The 17,821-nt window shown below is 45.5% G+C and overlaps 1 protein-coding gene across 3 annotated transcripts in view; it reads left to right on the top strand.

The window, feature by feature from the left end:
• STAB2 (stabilin 2) overlaps nt 1–17,777 on the top strand; it is an 87,702-nt gene extending 69,925 nt beyond the window's left edge. For all 3 annotated transcript variants that reach the window (XM_074901963.1, XM_074901961.1, XM_074901962.1), the window contains 15 exons: nt 332–455; nt 1,445–1,594; nt 3,401–3,505; nt 3,889–3,996; nt 4,678–4,871; nt 5,925–6,066; nt 6,415–6,548; nt 7,651–7,816; nt 8,055–8,161; nt 8,804–8,923; nt 9,717–9,875; nt 12,020–12,127; nt 14,559–14,687; nt 15,761–15,880; nt 16,500–17,777. In XM_074901963.1, coding sequence (XP_074758064.1) covers nt 332–455; nt 1,445–1,594; nt 3,401–3,505; nt 3,889–3,996; nt 4,678–4,871; nt 5,925–6,066; nt 6,415–6,548; nt 7,651–7,816; nt 8,055–8,161; nt 8,804–8,923; nt 9,717–9,875; nt 12,020–12,127; nt 14,559–14,687; nt 15,761–15,880; nt 16,500–16,550 — 1,917 coding nt within the window. In that variant the 3' untranslated portion in view covers nt 16,551–17,777. The remainder of the gene's footprint in view (nt 1–331; nt 456–1,444; nt 1,595–3,400; nt 3,506–3,888; nt 3,997–4,677; nt 4,872–5,924; nt 6,067–6,414; nt 6,549–7,650; nt 7,817–8,054; nt 8,162–8,803; nt 8,924–9,716; nt 9,876–12,019; nt 12,128–14,558; nt 14,688–15,760; nt 15,881–16,499) is intronic.
• Nucleotides 17,778–17,821: the final 44 nt, after the last annotated feature.

Raw genomic sequence — 17,821 nt, 5'->3', positions numbered from 1 at the left:
AATAAAAAGAGAACCTCCAACAGTGAGACCACACTGTTAAGTGATGCCATAAAGCCTCCAGGACAAAGCTGTCCTTGGGCAAACACCCAGACACTGTCTCACACAGCATCCACTGTAGCAAGTGCTTGGGTTGACTTCTAAGCACCATTGATGAGGCTGGGGGTCTGCTCTGCAAGTTGGGAATCAAAGAGGAGATGGGGACCTCACACCTGCACTCTTCACACATCACATTTTAATTCAGTGTACATCAGAAACTGATTTGAAGAAGAAACCCAAACCTCCACATACCGCTCATCTTCCTGTGGTTTTCCCCCTCTCTGCGCTGGCTCAGGAAGGGATCCAGTGGTGCACGTACGAGTCTTACGGGCTGCGGAGGGATGGCTGCCGTAGGAACTGCTCCATGGTCATCCAGACAGCCAAGTGCTGCAAGGGCTACTTCGGGCCAGACTGCCAAGGTAGGAACCCCCCTCCCCAAACCCAGATGCATAGCACCCAGCAGGCTGAACTGTGAGAGCCAGGATGGGGGGCACGACAAGAGACCAGCCCCAAGGTAGAGGAACTCTATTGCAAGAGCTGAAGTAAACAGAAATTATTATTGCTTTGCCACTCCAAATAATCTCCTTTTCGTGTTGACAGCAACAATTTAAACTCCATGCTAGTGACAAACTAAGTGAATGCTATGAAGAGTAAAGACTGCTCTGCTGTAACCAAACCTAGCAGGTCTTAATCGGTGACCAGCTGAAAGTCCTTTCAACACAAAAACAAACATCAGCTTGGCGGTAGTGACACTGGGACACACCAGACACATGGTGTATGAGTCCTCAGCCACCCACAAGCACACACACCACTGGTGTAAGCTCAGAAATTGTAGCTTTAACCAGGTGTGAGACAGTTTTCGAAGCTTTAGCTCCAGCTATTTGTTAGCAGGCACTAATGAACTGTGTCATCCTTCACCTGCCAGCCCCACAGGGAACAGCACCAAGGCGCCCCAGATCTGGGTTAAGACCTCTGCTGGAAGACAGGTCCAGGGATATAGCCCTGCTAGCTCACTCTGTCCAGATTTCATGTACAGACACAAGCAATTTTGACTGGCCCATCCTGAGCTGCCCTTTGGTCTCACCCCAGCAGCACCAGGCACATGAAGGTGCACAAGCAAGGCTGGATTTGGGCAGTGCCGTTCACTGCTGGGTCTGAAAGAGCAAGCACCCAGACCCACGGCTGGAAGAGCCTACAACACCTTGCTGACAGGCATTGTAAAAGCATGTCAAGGAATTTAGAGCACAAGGTTTGCACTCACAAGTGTCACAGCTGCTTTTACACGCCCCAACAGAGATGCATTTACAGGCCTTTCCCTGTTCAAGGATTTTTACAGAACAATAAATAACAGTGACAATGAATAAACACACTTGAGATAAACAACCACTTTTTTTTTTAAACCTTTCAGCTTGCCCAGGAGGCCCAGAGACCCCATGCAATAACCACGGGGCCTGTGATGATGGGTACAGTGGGACAGGAGAGTGTCACTGCAACAGCGGCTTCAACGGGACTTCGTGTGAGCTGTGCTTGCCAGGCAGATACGGCTCCAACTGCAGGCGTACGTTTACATTTTCTTTCCATATCACACCTAAACTTTTTTGTCAGTGATGGGTTAAGTAAACCAAGAAATGCTTCCTGCTTTCAACACCCACATTTTTCCTGAGTGCCTTCTGACAAGGAGGAATAGCACAAAGTCTCAGAAGGGAGGAGGAGAAGGCAAGGGGCAGAAGCTTACTTAGATTTCTCTGCAAGGCTCCTCCTATTCTGATATGGTACATAAGTAACAGGGAATGGAGACAGAGCCTCTGTCAAGAAGCATTTTCAACTACAGCACAGCCTTCTCCCCCATTCCCATAAAGGGCTAGACAGCATTCTAGCAGTGTGGTTCTTCAAGAATTGCAGGAGACCAAGGCCATGCACTACTCCTGCAGAAGATAAGAAAAAGGGCACTGAGATTAAGGCAGTTTGTGAAGAGGGACAGCAGCCAAGAAACTGCTCACATAATTCAGTTTGCTGTGGTTTTAAATCTAAGCTAGGTGGAACGAGGATCAGTATCACTCTTTAAACTTAAATGTTTTCCCAACATAAAGCCTTCAGATGGGAAGCTACAACATTAACCCTTCCATCCTAACGGTGTGCAACTGTAGTGCTCACGATGCACATACGGTGGGGTTTATAAGCTAGATATCCTTAGGGTGGAGGCAAGACACTAGGCTTGGATACCAGTGCTCAAGATATGCTTACCTGTAATTTATCAGTTTTATAACACAATATAGCATAAACTGTGAGTTGGTAGTCTGACCCAGATTGTGGTATCTAACAGGAAAAATGTTTTATAGCCTCTCTACAATGTATATTTATGTCAGCCAAAAATTAGATAACCAGAGGGTGAAACTCCTTCTCAGCAGGACCAGGTCTTCACAGAATCAGTTTCTCCAATTCCACATTATTTTCCTCTCTAAACAATGATTTTACAGAAAGAGGAATAAGACAAGAAAGGGTGTTGCTTCATTACATTATAAAGCAGAGAGCTTTCAATAATTCCTTAAGAAGGTCTCAGCATGGACAGAAGGACAAGTTATTGCAGGGCTCAGAGTGGGGAAAAAAAAAACCACCAACAGATTAAATCAGTGCCTCATGCTTAAATTTGCAGGCCATAGGGAGTAACACCCCATGTATAAAAGGAATTCAGAAGCCTTTAGTGATAAAAATATCTAAAACCTTAATAAGAAATTTTTACAGCTATTTTGCACGTTTTACAGCAAAGATCACTAACCTCATATTTGGTTTCCTTACTGAAACAGACCTCCAAACCCTCTCTCCCTGCACATCTTCTCTCTGGCTAAAAGGCTTCCCCACAACCAGCAGCTGCTGCACATTAGGACATCATCAGGCTGGGTCTTCAGCTCAACCATTAACACCTTCCCAACACAGTTCTTTGGGAAGTTTGCTACTCTACCGAAATGCAGATCAATACTCGTTTTCATTATCAGAGGCACATTGAATGAATGCCAGTTATAAAATCATAAGATGACAGGATAATTCAGGTTGGAAGGGACCTTGGGAGGTCTCTAGTCCAACCCCCTGCTCAAAGCAGGATCAGCTCTGAGCTCAGACCAGGCTGTTTAGGGTTTCTCTTGTGGGGGCTTGCAAACCAAGGATGGAAAGTGCCCAACCACTCTGAAGTGTCTGGCCCACTGCTTGACTGACCTCATGGAGAAAAAGCATGAGGTTAAATTTATCTAAATAATTGTTAAATAATACTGTATCTAAACTGATGGTCTAGATGATGTTTCTCTAGGGAAAGATTTTCCCCTTTCCCAAAGGCAGCTCTCTAAGCGATCCCTCTGCGTTCCTTTTGCAGCCTGCGAATGCAAGACCAACGGGCAGTGTGACGAAGGATATTTGGGAACAGGACGCTGCTTCTGTGAAACAGGATGGACTGGCCGGCTATGTGAAACCAAGCTAGGTCTCTGCCTCCTCTTGCTACACTCCATCGCATGAAGCCACGGGTGGATAGCACTTGAAATTTAACAGAGGGTTTGTGTAGAGAAGAGAGAGAAAGGGTTAATAATGTCAGAAGTCCTCATTGAAGGCTAAGGGACTCTGAGCATGTCCCTTCACTTCCCTGTCTCCTCCTATGTGAAAAGGGAATATAAGTGTTTACCTGCCTGTGGAGGGGCTTTGGGCTACATGGGGGAAGATATCACCTGAGAGGTAAGCAGTCAAGAAAAAATTCTTAACAGGTTTTCCAGTTAGCAAGACTAGTACAAGGGCTTTTCTTTCTGCATGAAACAAGGGCATTGCAATATAAATAGCATCTTCACCCCAGCTCTTCTGCCTTCCCCACAGCTCTGCAGCCAGTGTGTTCCCCGAGCTGCTCTGCCAACGCTGTCTGCATGGAGAACAACACCTGTCAGTGCAAGCCGTTTTACAACGGGGATGGGATCACATGCACAGGTGAGCTCCCTCTTGCACAGCCAGCTGCAAGAAAGCAGGTGGTCCCCCTTTGCACATGGGCTTGCACGCAGTTACCATTCAGTATGAAATCTTGGCTATCAAACCTAAAACCTTCCACAGTGCAGCAAGTGGAACAAATTTAGGATATATACAGATCAGTCTTTTTCTGAAGCAAGGGGCTGGTTTCACCAGGCTTTAGCAAGCAGGAGTATGAGCAAGAAGCACACTTCAGTCAGATTTTGGAGACAGCAGGGTTTTCAGCAGTGTATAATTTATGGATTTTTTTTTTTATGACCTTAGGCAAGCAAGTTCCCCAGTAATATCACTGCAGAAAGAGTCCTTCTTTCTGAGCCAGGTGTCTCATGTCCCCCAAAGCCACCCTGGCCAGAGCAGAGTCCCCAAAATACAGCTCTCTTGGGCTGCCAAAAGGTGAAGCAGAATCTCTGGGGAGTGGTGCCATGTTTCTTAAACTGAGGACATCCTGACCAGGGCTTCAGAGCCATCAAGGATAGCCTTTGCACAACTTCGGGAACACCTCAGAAAACTCAAACAATTTTTTTCCCCAAACAATTATTCTAGTATTTTTAGTGTGCCTTAAAATTCTGGAGGTGGTTTGTCTTTGTGAAGAACATCCTCTTTAAAAGCAGACTTTACTCACCTGTTTGCTTTTCCCCTGTGCAGCTGCAGACCTTTGCAAACAAAACAACGGTGGGTGCCACAAGGCAGCTGAATGCACACAGCTCGGGCTAAAAGTCTTCTGCAGCTGCCAGAAAGGATACAAAGGCGACGGCTTTATATGCCTTCCAATAAATCCTTGCGCCGATGGGTTCAACGGAGGCTGCCATGAGCATGCCATTTGCACTGTCATAGGACCTGTAAGTTGAAAGATTTCAGTCACCAGCAGGGAAATTTGAGGCATTTCTTCCTGGTGCCAGCAGAAGTCTTTTCTCTGGCTGGATCACACTCCATACCTCACAAAGTCCCTCTTTTCCAAAACAACCTTTACATACCTCCAGCCTACATTCCACATCAGTTCAGTGTCCTTTCAGCTGTGGGATGAGAAGCAGTTTGATATCTTTTCTCTAGGTAAAGAGGTACCACAGCAGATGGGATATTTTGCATGTGTAATTTTTCTGTCCCCTTCTTAGCTCTCCTTAACTGGATATCCCTATTTGCAATAGGACTTTGTTGGATTGAAACTAAATATATTTTGGTAGCTAAACCTAGGGACAGCTGGGAGAATAGTGTCACTTGTTGGTTGGCCAGTCCCAGCTTAAAAAGCTCTGCAGCCACATGATACAAATTCCTTGGCTCACACGGTCCACATTCCTCAATGTTGTTGAGGAAAACTTGTGCTGGTGACTTGATCCAGCATTTGTCCTGGTGCTTTCAGGATCACCTGTCTGTTCCGTTTTGGTGGCTTGCCTGATTTGTCTTCCAGGAGCTGTCTAGAAAAGCCTTGCCGCTACTCCGTTCCAGCTGCCAACCATTACAACCCCTGGATGTCACCAACTCCCGCTTGGTTTCTAGTTCTCAATTTATTACTATCATTGGGCTGCTAAATTCCTTTCATGCTCCCATGGCCAGTCATTTAAATACAATTTTGATTGGTTTGCCATACATTTTTGTTAATTATGTGTCATATAATTCTCCAACGCGTGTTATTAGCTTTGTGGATGGAATTATGCTTTGGTGTTAATTCAACAAAGCACCGAAGTGCAATATGTAAATGTTTTGCTTAGAAGAATAAATGTCAGCATCAGAGTTTGTGGTCTGTTGAATCGCAGTTGTTAGTAGCGACTTTCCTGTTTGTCCATTCCTGGCTATATCAAGTGAAATTTTTACAACAGTTCAGAATGTTGCTTGAAATACCACTTTTATGTCAGCTAAGTACTTGGCTTGGCCTTTTTTATTCTCTCTCTGACCAGGACAAACGCAAGTGCGAGTGTAAAAATAATTACATTGGTGATGGGCTGAACTGCTCGGTGATGCAACTTCCTCTTGACCGCTGCTTGCAAGACAACGGGCAGTGCCACCCTGATGCTGACTGTGCCGATCTCCACTTCCAAGGTGAGGAAGGCACCGTGTACACCCAGGACAGGGTGCCAACATCCTCATCCCTGTGCCACTGCACTGGGGTGGCCAGGATCCTTGTGTCTGTAAGCTCACTCAGTCCTTTACCTATGTCCCATTGAAACAATTAGAAGATTAAAGTTATAACGTGTGTTTACAGACTTTGTGATACCAGATTTATGAAGCAACAGATGAGGGCATTCCAGGTAGAAATGCTACCCTTAAGGGTTCAATCTGTCCAAACCACATGTCACAGAATTCACGGTTATTTGTATGGCACAGTTGACTCTGCATCCAGACATGGAAACCCCTTCAGGAAGAGCTGGTTTTTCTCTCTCTTTGCAGATACCACCGTTGGGGTTTTCCACTTACGGTCCCCACAAGGGCAGTACAAAATGACTTATGAGAAGGCAAAGGAGGCCTGTGCCAATGAGTCGGCCACCATCGCTACGTATAACCAGCTGCTGTACGCGCAGAAGGTGAGGGAGTGTCACTGCTGGAGGAGATCCCCAGAGCAGACCCAGCTGCAGCGTAAATGGGGAGGGAGGAGCCAGGGGGCTCCTCTGTGCTAATAAGTTTCATTTTCCCTCCTTTCCTAACCCTGTGCCCTAGGGTATGTTTAGCTGGGAGCAGTTTTCAGACTGTATTGATTTCATGCCTGCTCATACAGCACTGAAACCAGTTGCCAAGTTCTTTTTTCTAGTGATACTGGGGTGAAATGGTAGTCAGACTCACAGAGGGTTTTCACAGGGGTTTTAATTATTAGCACTTCTTAAAGAAATGTACACTTCAGAATTATGCCTAATTTTTTTTTTTTTTAACGTACCGCTCCAGGAATCTTATCCCCAAATGTTGTTAATTTAGCAGACCCATTTCCATATTCTTTTTCCTGAGTATGTTACAAACAATGCATGGCTGACATCAGTAGGATGAGCATCACACCTTTGGTTCGTAAAATTTGTTTTAGCAGAATGGGTCAGAAAGATGGTTCACCATTTAGAGACAGTGTTAGCAAAATGTGAGGCTGAGCCACACCCAGCTCATAAACCTCCTTCTGCTGCCTGAGGAGAGTCAGACTGCAGCCACAGCTGCAGATTTCCTGTGCCCCATCGTCTAAATGTTTTCCTCAAAGCTGCAGTCAGCAGTGGGGCTGGCTCCAGCGCTTCTGGGGACTTATTTTCTGTGTTGAGCTGGTTTGTCAACCCTTCGCATGCTGCCAAAAGATGGGTTGGCACACAGTGGGACTGTACATTCCCCTTAGCTTTCACACCCACCTCTGATCCTGCTGGCTTTGGGCTCAGGGAAGCTTTTCCCAGGAAAGGCTCCTTTAGTCCATACAGGGAGCCACTGACTTTCAGAGGAACCCCTGTCCCTGCATCCCCTTGCCACAGAGTTCAGCACAGGGCAGGCTGCAGGATATGCAGGACAGATGGAGGGACAGAGCTCCCTCAGACCGAGTGCCAGCAGGTCAGGTGCTGCCTAAGCACCCTGGGGAGATTGATCATTTCATCCACAGCACCCCAGCCCCACCACTCAGCTCTTCCCCCTGTGTTTTTTCCCTTATGGCTGTGCTGACTGCAGGCGAGGTACCACCTGTGTGCTGCTGGCTGGCTAGACAGCGAAAGAGTGGGCTACCCAACTGCCTTCTCCTCCCCAAACTGCGGCTCCGGGTACGTTGGCATTGTGGACTACGGGAGAAGAGTCAACCTGAGTGAAACCTGGGACGTCTTCTGCTATAGGGAGAAAGGTAAGAGGGTCCTTTGCTGCATCCCTCTGTGCAAAGGGGAGCAGCAGCCCAGATTTCAGTTCCTTTGGTCAGCCACAGGCTGTTAGGTAACACTTCAAGAGACTCTACCTCTTTTTAACTTTAAAAAACAAACAAAAAAAATTAATTGCCTGCAAGTTGTTTTTCAGGCACAGGACAGCCTAAAGGTTTCTACCAAAGGGTGTTTGCCCACGCAGCTATCTGTGTTTGTACCTTCCAGAGGTGAACTGCACCTGCAAGCCAGGCTACGTGGGGGACGGCTTCTCCTGCAGCGGGAACTTGCTGCAAGTGCTGATGTCCTTCCCAACGCTGACAAACTTCTTGTCGGTACGGCCCACAGCTGACACGCTGCTCGGTTGGGTGAGCAGAGCAAAGCAGGTTCTGCCACCAAGTTGTATCTCAGTGTTTGCTTTACTAGCAGGTAACACCACCACACCAGCAAAGCAAGGTGGAGTGGTCTTAATTCTGCACCGTCAAAAATCAGAACTTGGTTACTATTTTTTTAATGACTTGCTGCAAAGAGGTTTTGGGGGTTTGAAAACTAATTTGGAAATTAAATTCTACTGCAGCTTTAGCTTAAAGAGGATTCTGTGCACAACTGCTGTGAGGCTTTCTAAGCATCACAGGGAACATAGTGCTTTTTGGTAATTTTATTGAGTTGCTGCTGGGGAATAAGGCAAAGCATTAAGAGGGTCCCTTTCTTGCCACTCCTCAGAAAGGCATTATATGTGTTAGGACCCTCACAGGCAGCAAGGGCTCAATTCCTGCAAGTCAGTTTAAGATGTGCTCACCAAATCGCAGCTAAAACTGGGTTTTGAGTAGAAACTACTTCTGTAATGTCACTCCAGAGTTACTTCACGGCCATTAATAGAGAACTTCTTTGTCGTTATTTATACAGTCTCATCATTTCAGCTCCCCACACAGGAGCGCACAATTGCTCTTTAGTAAGCTAGATTTGTTTCTGCCTAGGACATCATGGCTTACTCCAACAGCTCTAGGAAGGGGAGAGAGTTCCTGCGGTACCTCACAGACCTGTCAGTGCACGCCACTCTCTTTGCTCCGAACGACAGTGGGTTAAGCGAAAATGAGGTCAGGGTTTTTTTCTTTTTTCCTTCTTGTTTTAATAAAACTTCTTAAATGGTCACTATGGGTTTCTGTATCACAGTGAAAGTTTAAAAAAAACCCTAATAATCTTAGTATGACATGACTTCTGTGTAACCCCATGTAGTTTAAACTGTGCTTCTGAAAGAGGTGAGTTCATCATTTCCATTTCTTTTCCATAGTTAGGAGTGTAAGGTTATCGAGTGTTCGAGTCACTACAGAGACTTTTCCATCATGGATTTTAGTTACCCAGTTATACAAGGGTCTACCTGAAATGAAGCCTTCTCTGACTTATTAGCATCAAGCACAGTTATCTGAAGAAAGCAGTGCACAGCTTTGGTACTTCCCACAAATACATTCAAGACATCTGTTTCTGGCTTCATTTATGTGCTGATTCCTCCCTTCCTTCCTTCCTCCCTCCCTCCCTCCCTCCCTTCCTTCCTCCCTTCCTGTCTCAAACAATTCAAATGGGTTTATGTCCTGGCTTGCATCTTCAAGCTGTTTTGAATATCACTGGGGCTCATCACTTGGGGTCATCAAAGAAAATAGTAAAACCCTTTGTCCTCCCAGAATCAAGGTGCTGCCTGCTGCAGGCAGCCATCAGAGGCCAGTGGATACCACTGTTGGCATCCAAATTTCCCAGTAGCCTCTACCCCATATTGCACATGCTGCAGCATTAATAGCAAAGAGGGAAAAAAAGTCACAGGTGCTTAGCCTACTAGTTAATCCAGAGGATTAATGAGATCAGTTAACGTGCCTTGTATTTTGCTCTCATTTGCAGACACTTTCTGGGCGAGACATTGAATATCATTTATCTAATGCCAGCATAATGTTTTATGAGGACTTGGCCAACGGAACCACTCTTCTAACTCGTCTAGGGGAAAAACTTCTCATTACAAACCCCAAGGGCCAGGAACATCACGCCCCCACTACTGAACAGGTACCTTTATAATAAATCTCCCATCTTCGTGCTTTCCCCCCCCTTATTCCATACCCTGTAAGAAGCGACACATGGATCCAGAAAGCAATTCAGTGGGGTTGTAGTGGGCAGCAATGAGAGGCTGACTTCAGAAGGTTCTTTCCTGCCCCGAGACTGCACGATAGCAGCTGGTGAGCTGCAAATTTACAGGTTTGCAAATGGCCAAACTCTGACTCAAAGGAAGCTGTTTCAGATGGCCCGCAGGAATGGCAGGATGGGGATAAGGGCTTGATTCAACTCTCCTCTGAGCCTGGCAGGATTACAGCAGATGGCAGTGCAATAGGAGGAGAGATGAGAGCAGCAGTTTATCATTAAAGAAAGATGTTGGCATTTGTAAAGTTTCTTGGTAACTTTCTGAGAGAGACAGGAGATGCCATCACAGCCTTGCTCAGAGCAAAAGCAGACAAAACAGGGGCTTGCATTTTTTATTATTATTTCAGTGGGTTTTAAATGCAAAAATCAATACCCTTTTTGCAAATGGAAAATACCCTTTGAAAGCACACCCAACTTCTCATTTTTTATTAAGAAAATACTTTACTTCCTAGGCTTTTAAAATGTCCTCTGTGACAGCAACCCCTTAAGACTGAGGTTGGGACTCTACTGCAGGTATAACTGTATAAATGAATATGAAAATAAGAAACACTGTGTCTGTGGGTTTGAAGTTTAAACGTGCTCTAGCCCATGGCACTAGACCCATGGAAAGTTGAGTGCCCAAGATGGTGTTTGGGGGGATTTTCACAGACACCAACAAGAAGAAAATAGATGCTGCAGGAAAAGGTGCACACATGACTCATCTGTTGTCTTTGCTCCCTTCTTCCTTCTCCTTTAAGGAGAAACTCCTTTGGTATGAGAATTGCCATTTATCTTTTTTAAATCTATACTGTAAACTCAGTAATTCCATTAATAAAGAATACCCTCATGAGCACCAGCACAAGGCTTACCTGTATCACTCATTAGCATGCCAGGAGCTCTTCTGGATCACTTTGATCTGGTATTTGAGTTAGAAGACATTCTCCTTTAAAAAAAAATCCTCCTTGCGTCAAAAGCTGCCATGGGGAAGCTCTGAGCCTATTAAGACAAATCATGCTCCTGCCCTTCAAAGCTGGTTGGAAATGTGTTGCTTTTCTTCCTCCCTGGAGGACCTGAGGAAACCCTCGGTTCCCCCTGCTGCAGTTAAAGCTCGGCTATGTGCCAGGAGGGGAAGGAGAGGTGGCAGCCTCTTTCCACACATGCTCCAGGCAGCCAAACACCCCCATGCCCCAGCCCAGCAGGCCAGAGCCCACCAGCTTTCCCCAGAACCCCGGCAGGGCAGCGCAGGGGTGAGGGAGGACAGAGCCTGACTGCCACGTGGCTCTGCAGTGCCACCCCAGCGGAGCCCCTTCCTCCCTGGGCACAGAAAGCCAGCCGTGTGCTCCAGCAGCAGCGTGCCGCCCCGCGCCAGGGTAAGAGCAGGCAGCAGCTCCTGGCACTGCTCACTGAGGAGAAACCCATGTGCTAGGATGCAATGTAAAGCAGAGTTCGCAATGGCGCAGATGCCCGTGAATACACCCTCCCAAAACACAGACACAGGCTGGAGAGACTTGCAATCGGCCCAAAGCAGTCAAGGACTCCCATTATCAACAGAGTTTAGGGAAGTGTTGGGGTGGCAATGACTGATCCCATCTCTATCCCTTCCTAATAAGCTGCCCGATGGAACCACCTTCCAGTTCACAGATGCTAGGCCACCAAAAAAACTGCGGTCAGCAGCTCCCTGTCAGTGCTGACCCAGCAAATTCAGCACAAGCAGCTGTAACAGGCAGGCGGGCGGCTGCCTGGCCGTCAGGAGTAACAGCACTCCTACACAGAGCTTGGCAATTCCCCAAACATCACAAAAAACAGATAAAGAAATGCCTGAAGGCAATATACAGGTAATGATAAAGGCACAGGAGAGCCATGACCGGCCTGGGGCCATCCCAGGCTGATGGCCAGGGAGGCAGCAGTGTCAACTGCCATGTGATTTTTCTCTGTGTGTCAGTAACTGACATGGGGAAATCGTCTCAAGGTTTATTTCAGTCCCAAAGGGAGCGGGGTCAAAGCTCCTCTGTCACTGCTCTTCCTCCTGGCAGGGCGAGATCAGATACGTAGACGGAAGTGCTATTGTTGAGTGGGATATAATCGCTTCCAACGGGATAATCCACATTATTTCAGAGCCTTTAAAGGCTCCACCAGCACATGTAAGTAGATAGTGATTTATTTTTTTGGGGGGTGCTGGGAGGTGGCTGTGGCTTATGTCATCTCAAACTCATTACTGACATTCATATATTCCTAGTGTAACCCCCATGTATGCAGGTTTGGTTTAATTTTCTTTCAAAATAACCTTTTAAAAGTTGAGAACAAGGAGCCAGTGAAGCTTGTTAAAAATGTTTCTGTCTAAACAAGTTCTTCCCACATTTTATTTTATATAAATAAAAGCTCCATTTTATAATGGAGCTCATCTTTGTAAGGGAACTTTTATAAAGCTCCGTTTCAATTCTTCCGAAAAGATCTTTCAAGCTTCTAAGGAAAATTTTTAACTCCGGGCTTTGCATTCATTCCTATCCAAAACAACAAGGTGTTTTCAAAATAGAGATATTTTGCCTCCATGAATTCCTGCAGTGGTCTGACCCAGTTATCCAGTTCTCTCTCCCATTAGAAAGGCCAAACCAAACTGCATGGCAGTACAGCACAGTTCAGAAAGGGGTGCTGTCCTTTCCATGGAGGAAAGTCGAGTTAGCAGCTACACTGCTTCAAGCTGGAACCAAAATGGTTCAGGGCCCAGCAGCAGACAGGGAGGAACATCGCTCTGTTTATTTCCCACCAGCAAAGTTTACTGCTTTGTATGAAAGCCAGAAAAAACATTTTGTTCACCTGCAGTGCAGCTGGGATGTTTCACAAGTGATTGCTGCTGTCCCGGAGAGGTGTGCAGCAAGCACCATTTTTTCCAGTACAAAAGGTTTTCCTTAATGAAGTAGGTGTTCGGATGTGCAGCGTTGGTGCTCCCCAGCTCCGTTCCACGCAGGGTACTCCGTGACAGCCCAACACAGGCTCAAGCTGACATTGCAAGAAGACTCACCACTTATTTAATCTGAAAAATTTCCCATCGGGGTAAATTCATTCTGATCTTTCTCTCTGTGGGCTGGAGGCAGCTCACTCATGTTCACAGCCCATCCATCCCAGCTCTGATTTCAGAAGCAGCTAACCAGCTGCCTCCTTGGTCCACAAGATTAATCCTATAGACACCCTATTTCTCACCTTCATTTTGTACAGAGCAACCCTTTTCTCCTTTACAAACCAGGCTTCTTGTTCCTAGAAGCTCAATAACATGCCTGCACAACCACAGTTCGCAAAAATCCCTTGCAGCCTACAACCCTCAGAAGTAGGAGGAGATTACACACTTGGGTAAAGGCATAAATTACTGTCTGAAAATGATTCAAGATAATAGGCAATTTTTGTCAGTCTACAGCAGCATGATATTACAGATGTCCAATTGCACCATGTGAATTAGTTTGTTTTCTAGAAAACTAAATGAAGAGAGCACATCTATTAAGACAACAATGTGAATATTTTTGCCAGGGTATATTTAATAATTAGTTTCCTAGGCAGGAGGCCACAGAGATAAGACATCCCATGGAAAAGCAAGAGTAACAGCATACGAGTCTCTACCCATTTCCAGACACCTCCTAACCTCCTGGATTGCCAAAGAGCACAGCGTTTTGAGGAGAGACTGTAGCCTGAGTCACTGCATGCCCTGGGATCCCTCAAACTTATTGTTAACCCAAAACTGCTGGTCACCTTCACGATACCAGTCTATTAGGCCACAGATCTGCAGAAGGCAAACCAAAGTCAGAGTGTGGAGGCTTTACTCCCCTTTAGATTAAATCCAGGTCACATGTGAATTTCTTGCAGTCTTTCACCTACATATTAGTTATATTATATACAGTTACCTGGATTAGCACTTTACCTGGTTGAACAAAGAATGATTTCAGGTTAAAGGCATTGAACGTTTTGGGGCAAAATGACCTACAGAAGGCGCTGGCAGAGCCCAGCCCTGCGCACACTCTGCAGAGGCTGGCAGTCCGTCTAACCAGAGATGAGATGGGCCTCATCTCAGATGTGTTTTGGTTTAAGCCCTGGTAAGCAGGGCTCCGAGGATGGTGTGGCTGCCAATAGCTGGCAGTAACCAACACCTCCCCAGTGCAAAAAGCACTGGGGAATAAGCTTGAACCCATGCAAAGCCCTCTAGGGTTTGTAGCACACATTTCCAAAGTACTTAAAGGAATTTGGTACCCATTTCTCTTCATCAGGCCAGTGAGGATTGTAGCCTCTGTTGCTGCTTTGAAAAACCTGACCAGAAAAGGTCATTTATGCATCCTCTGTAATGTAAAAAACATAAGCAATATGAAGCTGTACTAGAGGCAATGTCCAGTACCCCCAAAAAATCTAGCCTGTAATCACTATCAAAAGGCCACGTTTAACTGTCTCTAGGGAACATGCACCAGGAAACCCAAGCACAAAAGCAGATCAGGACTAGGGCATATCTCAACGGAACACTGTGTGTGCTCGGGCACTGGAAGGCGGGTGACCCGCACCCACCCATATCTTGCTCACCCTCTCTCTTGCTTGCAGGCTCCTCTCCATGCTGGTACTGGGACAGGAATATTCTTTGGCATCTGCCTGGTTACTGGAGTTGTGGCTTTTATTGGATATTCTTACCTCAGGTTCAAGAAGAGAAACACAGGCTTCCAACACTTCAAGGTAGGCAGCAGGGGGGCAGCACTTCCCCAGACCCACTGCCACCTCCCAAACTCAGCCTCCAGTTTCTCCTTGCACTTTAAATGACAGACATCCCTGATCACTTCCCACTTGAACTGTTCAGACTAAGACACAAAGTTTGGGCATGAGCTTACATTTGCCTACTGCTCCCCCAGACCTCTCCCACACAGGTGCCCCAACGGGCTTCTGCTCTTGCAGACACTTCCACCACCAAGGGCTGGCCAAAAGATTATTTAGCTACGCAGCACCAGTGCAGAAGCCTTTGCCTCACCAAAAAGCTCACCTTTAGGGAAGGAGATAATTACAACCCCTGAAAGGGCGCCCACTCTCTTCCCACTCCTCCATGGCATTGCTAATAATTTTGCTGCTCTGGAGGTAGAAATGTTTGACTGGAAACGGTTAGATTCAAAAGACAAGCAAATTGAAATGATTGAAGGATGGAAAAGTGCAAATTTTTAAACTGATGCACTCTCATGCTTGCTTTCTCTTAACTCTTTGCTAGCCTCACATAGTATCACGATGATGTGAAACCAGCCAGCAACAGCCAAACTACTCAGAGATGAGGCATGACAAACAAAAATGTTGCAAAATACAAAAGAATCAGTCCAAAAGAGTGTACCTTGAAGTAACCAGAAATCCCTTCCTATTCTAGCCCCTGCACGTAACGTGAATTGTCATGTAGAAACAAAAAACAGGAGCCATAAGCTAGGGAAAACTCTTGTGTTTTTATATAGTTGCAATGAGAGCACTTGGGACCAACCAGGTACCTTTTACCCTAGGCACAATATCAGGGCAACACTTCCTCTAATGATCTTTGCTGAGACTTAAAAATAGTAAAGGAGAGAAGAAAAAAAAAAAAAAAAAACCAACACAAACATGTTAAGTGACCTGAGATGATACAACAACCCAGAACACAGTCGTGCCCAGAGACACGGGTTTAGATGATACTCAGTTCAGTCACAACACTGCACCAGCGGGTAGTGAAGCGTAAATGCCCTGCTTAATGTGCTGTAGGAGAAGATGGATTTTAAGGAGGTTTGTGTGATTTTGTGTAGTCAAAAGATGACACTGACGTAACGCCACTGGACAAGCCACGGCCTTCAAATATCAGCAACCCCTCCTATGAAAGTTCTTCTGAAGTGACTCCACCAGAACCTACTTACGATCTTTTCTCAGTAAGTGTTAATTTTGATTGGAGACACAGCTAAAATAACAGTTAGAGGGAATGACTTTGTGAAAGGAAAATGTCTAGTTGGAAAAAAACAAACATTAATTTGGGAAAACAGCATTCCTGGCTTTCCTGTGTCACCACTGCCAGAAATCGGATACCCTACTGGTAGCAAAATCAAGGCTGTGATCTACATCTCAAGTCTACCTTCAAAGAGTGATGAATTAAATTGGACTTCAAATGCTACTGGATGCCAGTGACATATCTATACAAACATAAAAAGCCTTCTGATTTTGTCTTCCCTTTCTACTTGCTGCAAATTTAGCCAAGTGCCATGCCAGCACTCCAAAGAATCTGAAACACAACAGGAAAAGGGCTGAGAATCAAGGGAAGAAAAGATTGAGTGAAGCCAGGGTATCTGAATAGCTGCAGTGGTCTAATTTAGCAAGACCCTCATGTACATGCAGAGTCTAAAATCAAAACAAGGCTTTTTGCATCAAATAAAAAGATTTGTTTGGTGCAAAAATGTGAGGTGCAAACTCTGCCATCTGCATGGACAAATTTGCCAAAAAGTGATTTTCATTTCTTAACACAATATTCAAGCCTGATTTTCTTCTATTTTATAGGATTCAGATGACCAGCAGCTTGTGATGAGTGGTCCTCATGATCAGAATTAAAGATTGAATTTGGCATTAGTCGATTATGAAACACATTTCAACTTACACTTACTGGGAAAAAAAACAGCATCTACACATTTCAGGGAATAAAGTCTCATTACAAATTAAGAACCGAAAAAGCACAGCTTCGTTTGAGATGCAGTCTACGGAGTTCAGAGAGTTACCAACCTCAGAAGTGTTGGCTGTATCTGAGCAATACCGACTGTGAGTGCCAAATGCAAAACTGAGTCTCAACCAACCTTCAGAGAGGTGTCTGTCTGCTTCTGGGTAAAGTAGACTTTCACTAGCCTGATTTTTACTTGCTTTTACTCTTCTTTACAGATTTTAAAATGCCTCAAATACACAAGGCTGCTAACTTGGCAAATATCCTAAATTTGCTAGCACTCCAGCTCTACAATTTCATTTTGGCTCAGTTACAACTACAACTGGCAAGTGTGAAACTGAACATGTGTTAAACCTGTATTTTTAAAGACTGAGGGGATTTTTTGCTAGTATACTTTCTTGTAAGGATTTCAGCAGCAGGAAACGCAACTATCCTCTCCGCACCACTTGGTCCTCCACTCTTTCCTCCAACTTGACACCATTTTGTTTACATCTCACCTCCCTGGACAAAGGGAAATACCATAGTAATTGTAGCAGCTTTAGCAAGGAATACAGGCGATACGAGAGCATTCAAATAGCAATTAAGTTTTACTTGAGCCATCTTTGTGAAAAGTGGACTATGAAGATATAACCTCTCCATGTCATCTCCACATTCAGTTTTTTAGGTCTGAGAGGCGCAGAAGCTACCTGCTTATTCACACACAGTATTTTCACCAAGCACATTAACATTGCCTTTCAAGCAACGCACAGCAGTAACAGCTGCAAATTTCACAGTACTATTAGAAGTGAATCAAACGTCACTTTGATTTGCTGTTGTTTCCTTCTCTCAAAACATTTAATATCATTGCAAATTGCGAGAACGCTATAGAAACCACAAAACAGCAAGAAAACAAAAATTTCCTGACTGGCAGCAGTAACGTTCCCTTACAATATGCTTCCCGGTGTCCACCACACGTGGGGGGCAGGAGGGAAGGTGTCACTCCAGGGAAGTGGTAGTTCCCCCCCGAGAGCAACCCCAGGGTGCCTCCCATCAGAACAAGGCATACAGGCAAACCCAGGGCTGACACATATCAAAAAAGTGTAGAACACACATGGGGTTCCCCACAGAGGGGACCAGGAGATAAAGGGTTTTCCCCACAGAGTTTTGCATTAATACAACTCACGTTCTT

This window comes from Athene noctua, chromosome 3 (genome assembly GCF_965140245.1).
Source record: "Athene noctua chromosome 3, bAthNoc1.hap1.1, whole genome shotgun sequence".
NCBI classification, from domain to species: Eukaryota; Metazoa; Chordata; class Aves; order Strigiformes; family Strigidae; genus Athene; species Athene noctua.
Note: the sequence above shows the minus strand (reverse complement) of the source record. Positions and strands in the feature narration are given on the sequence as shown.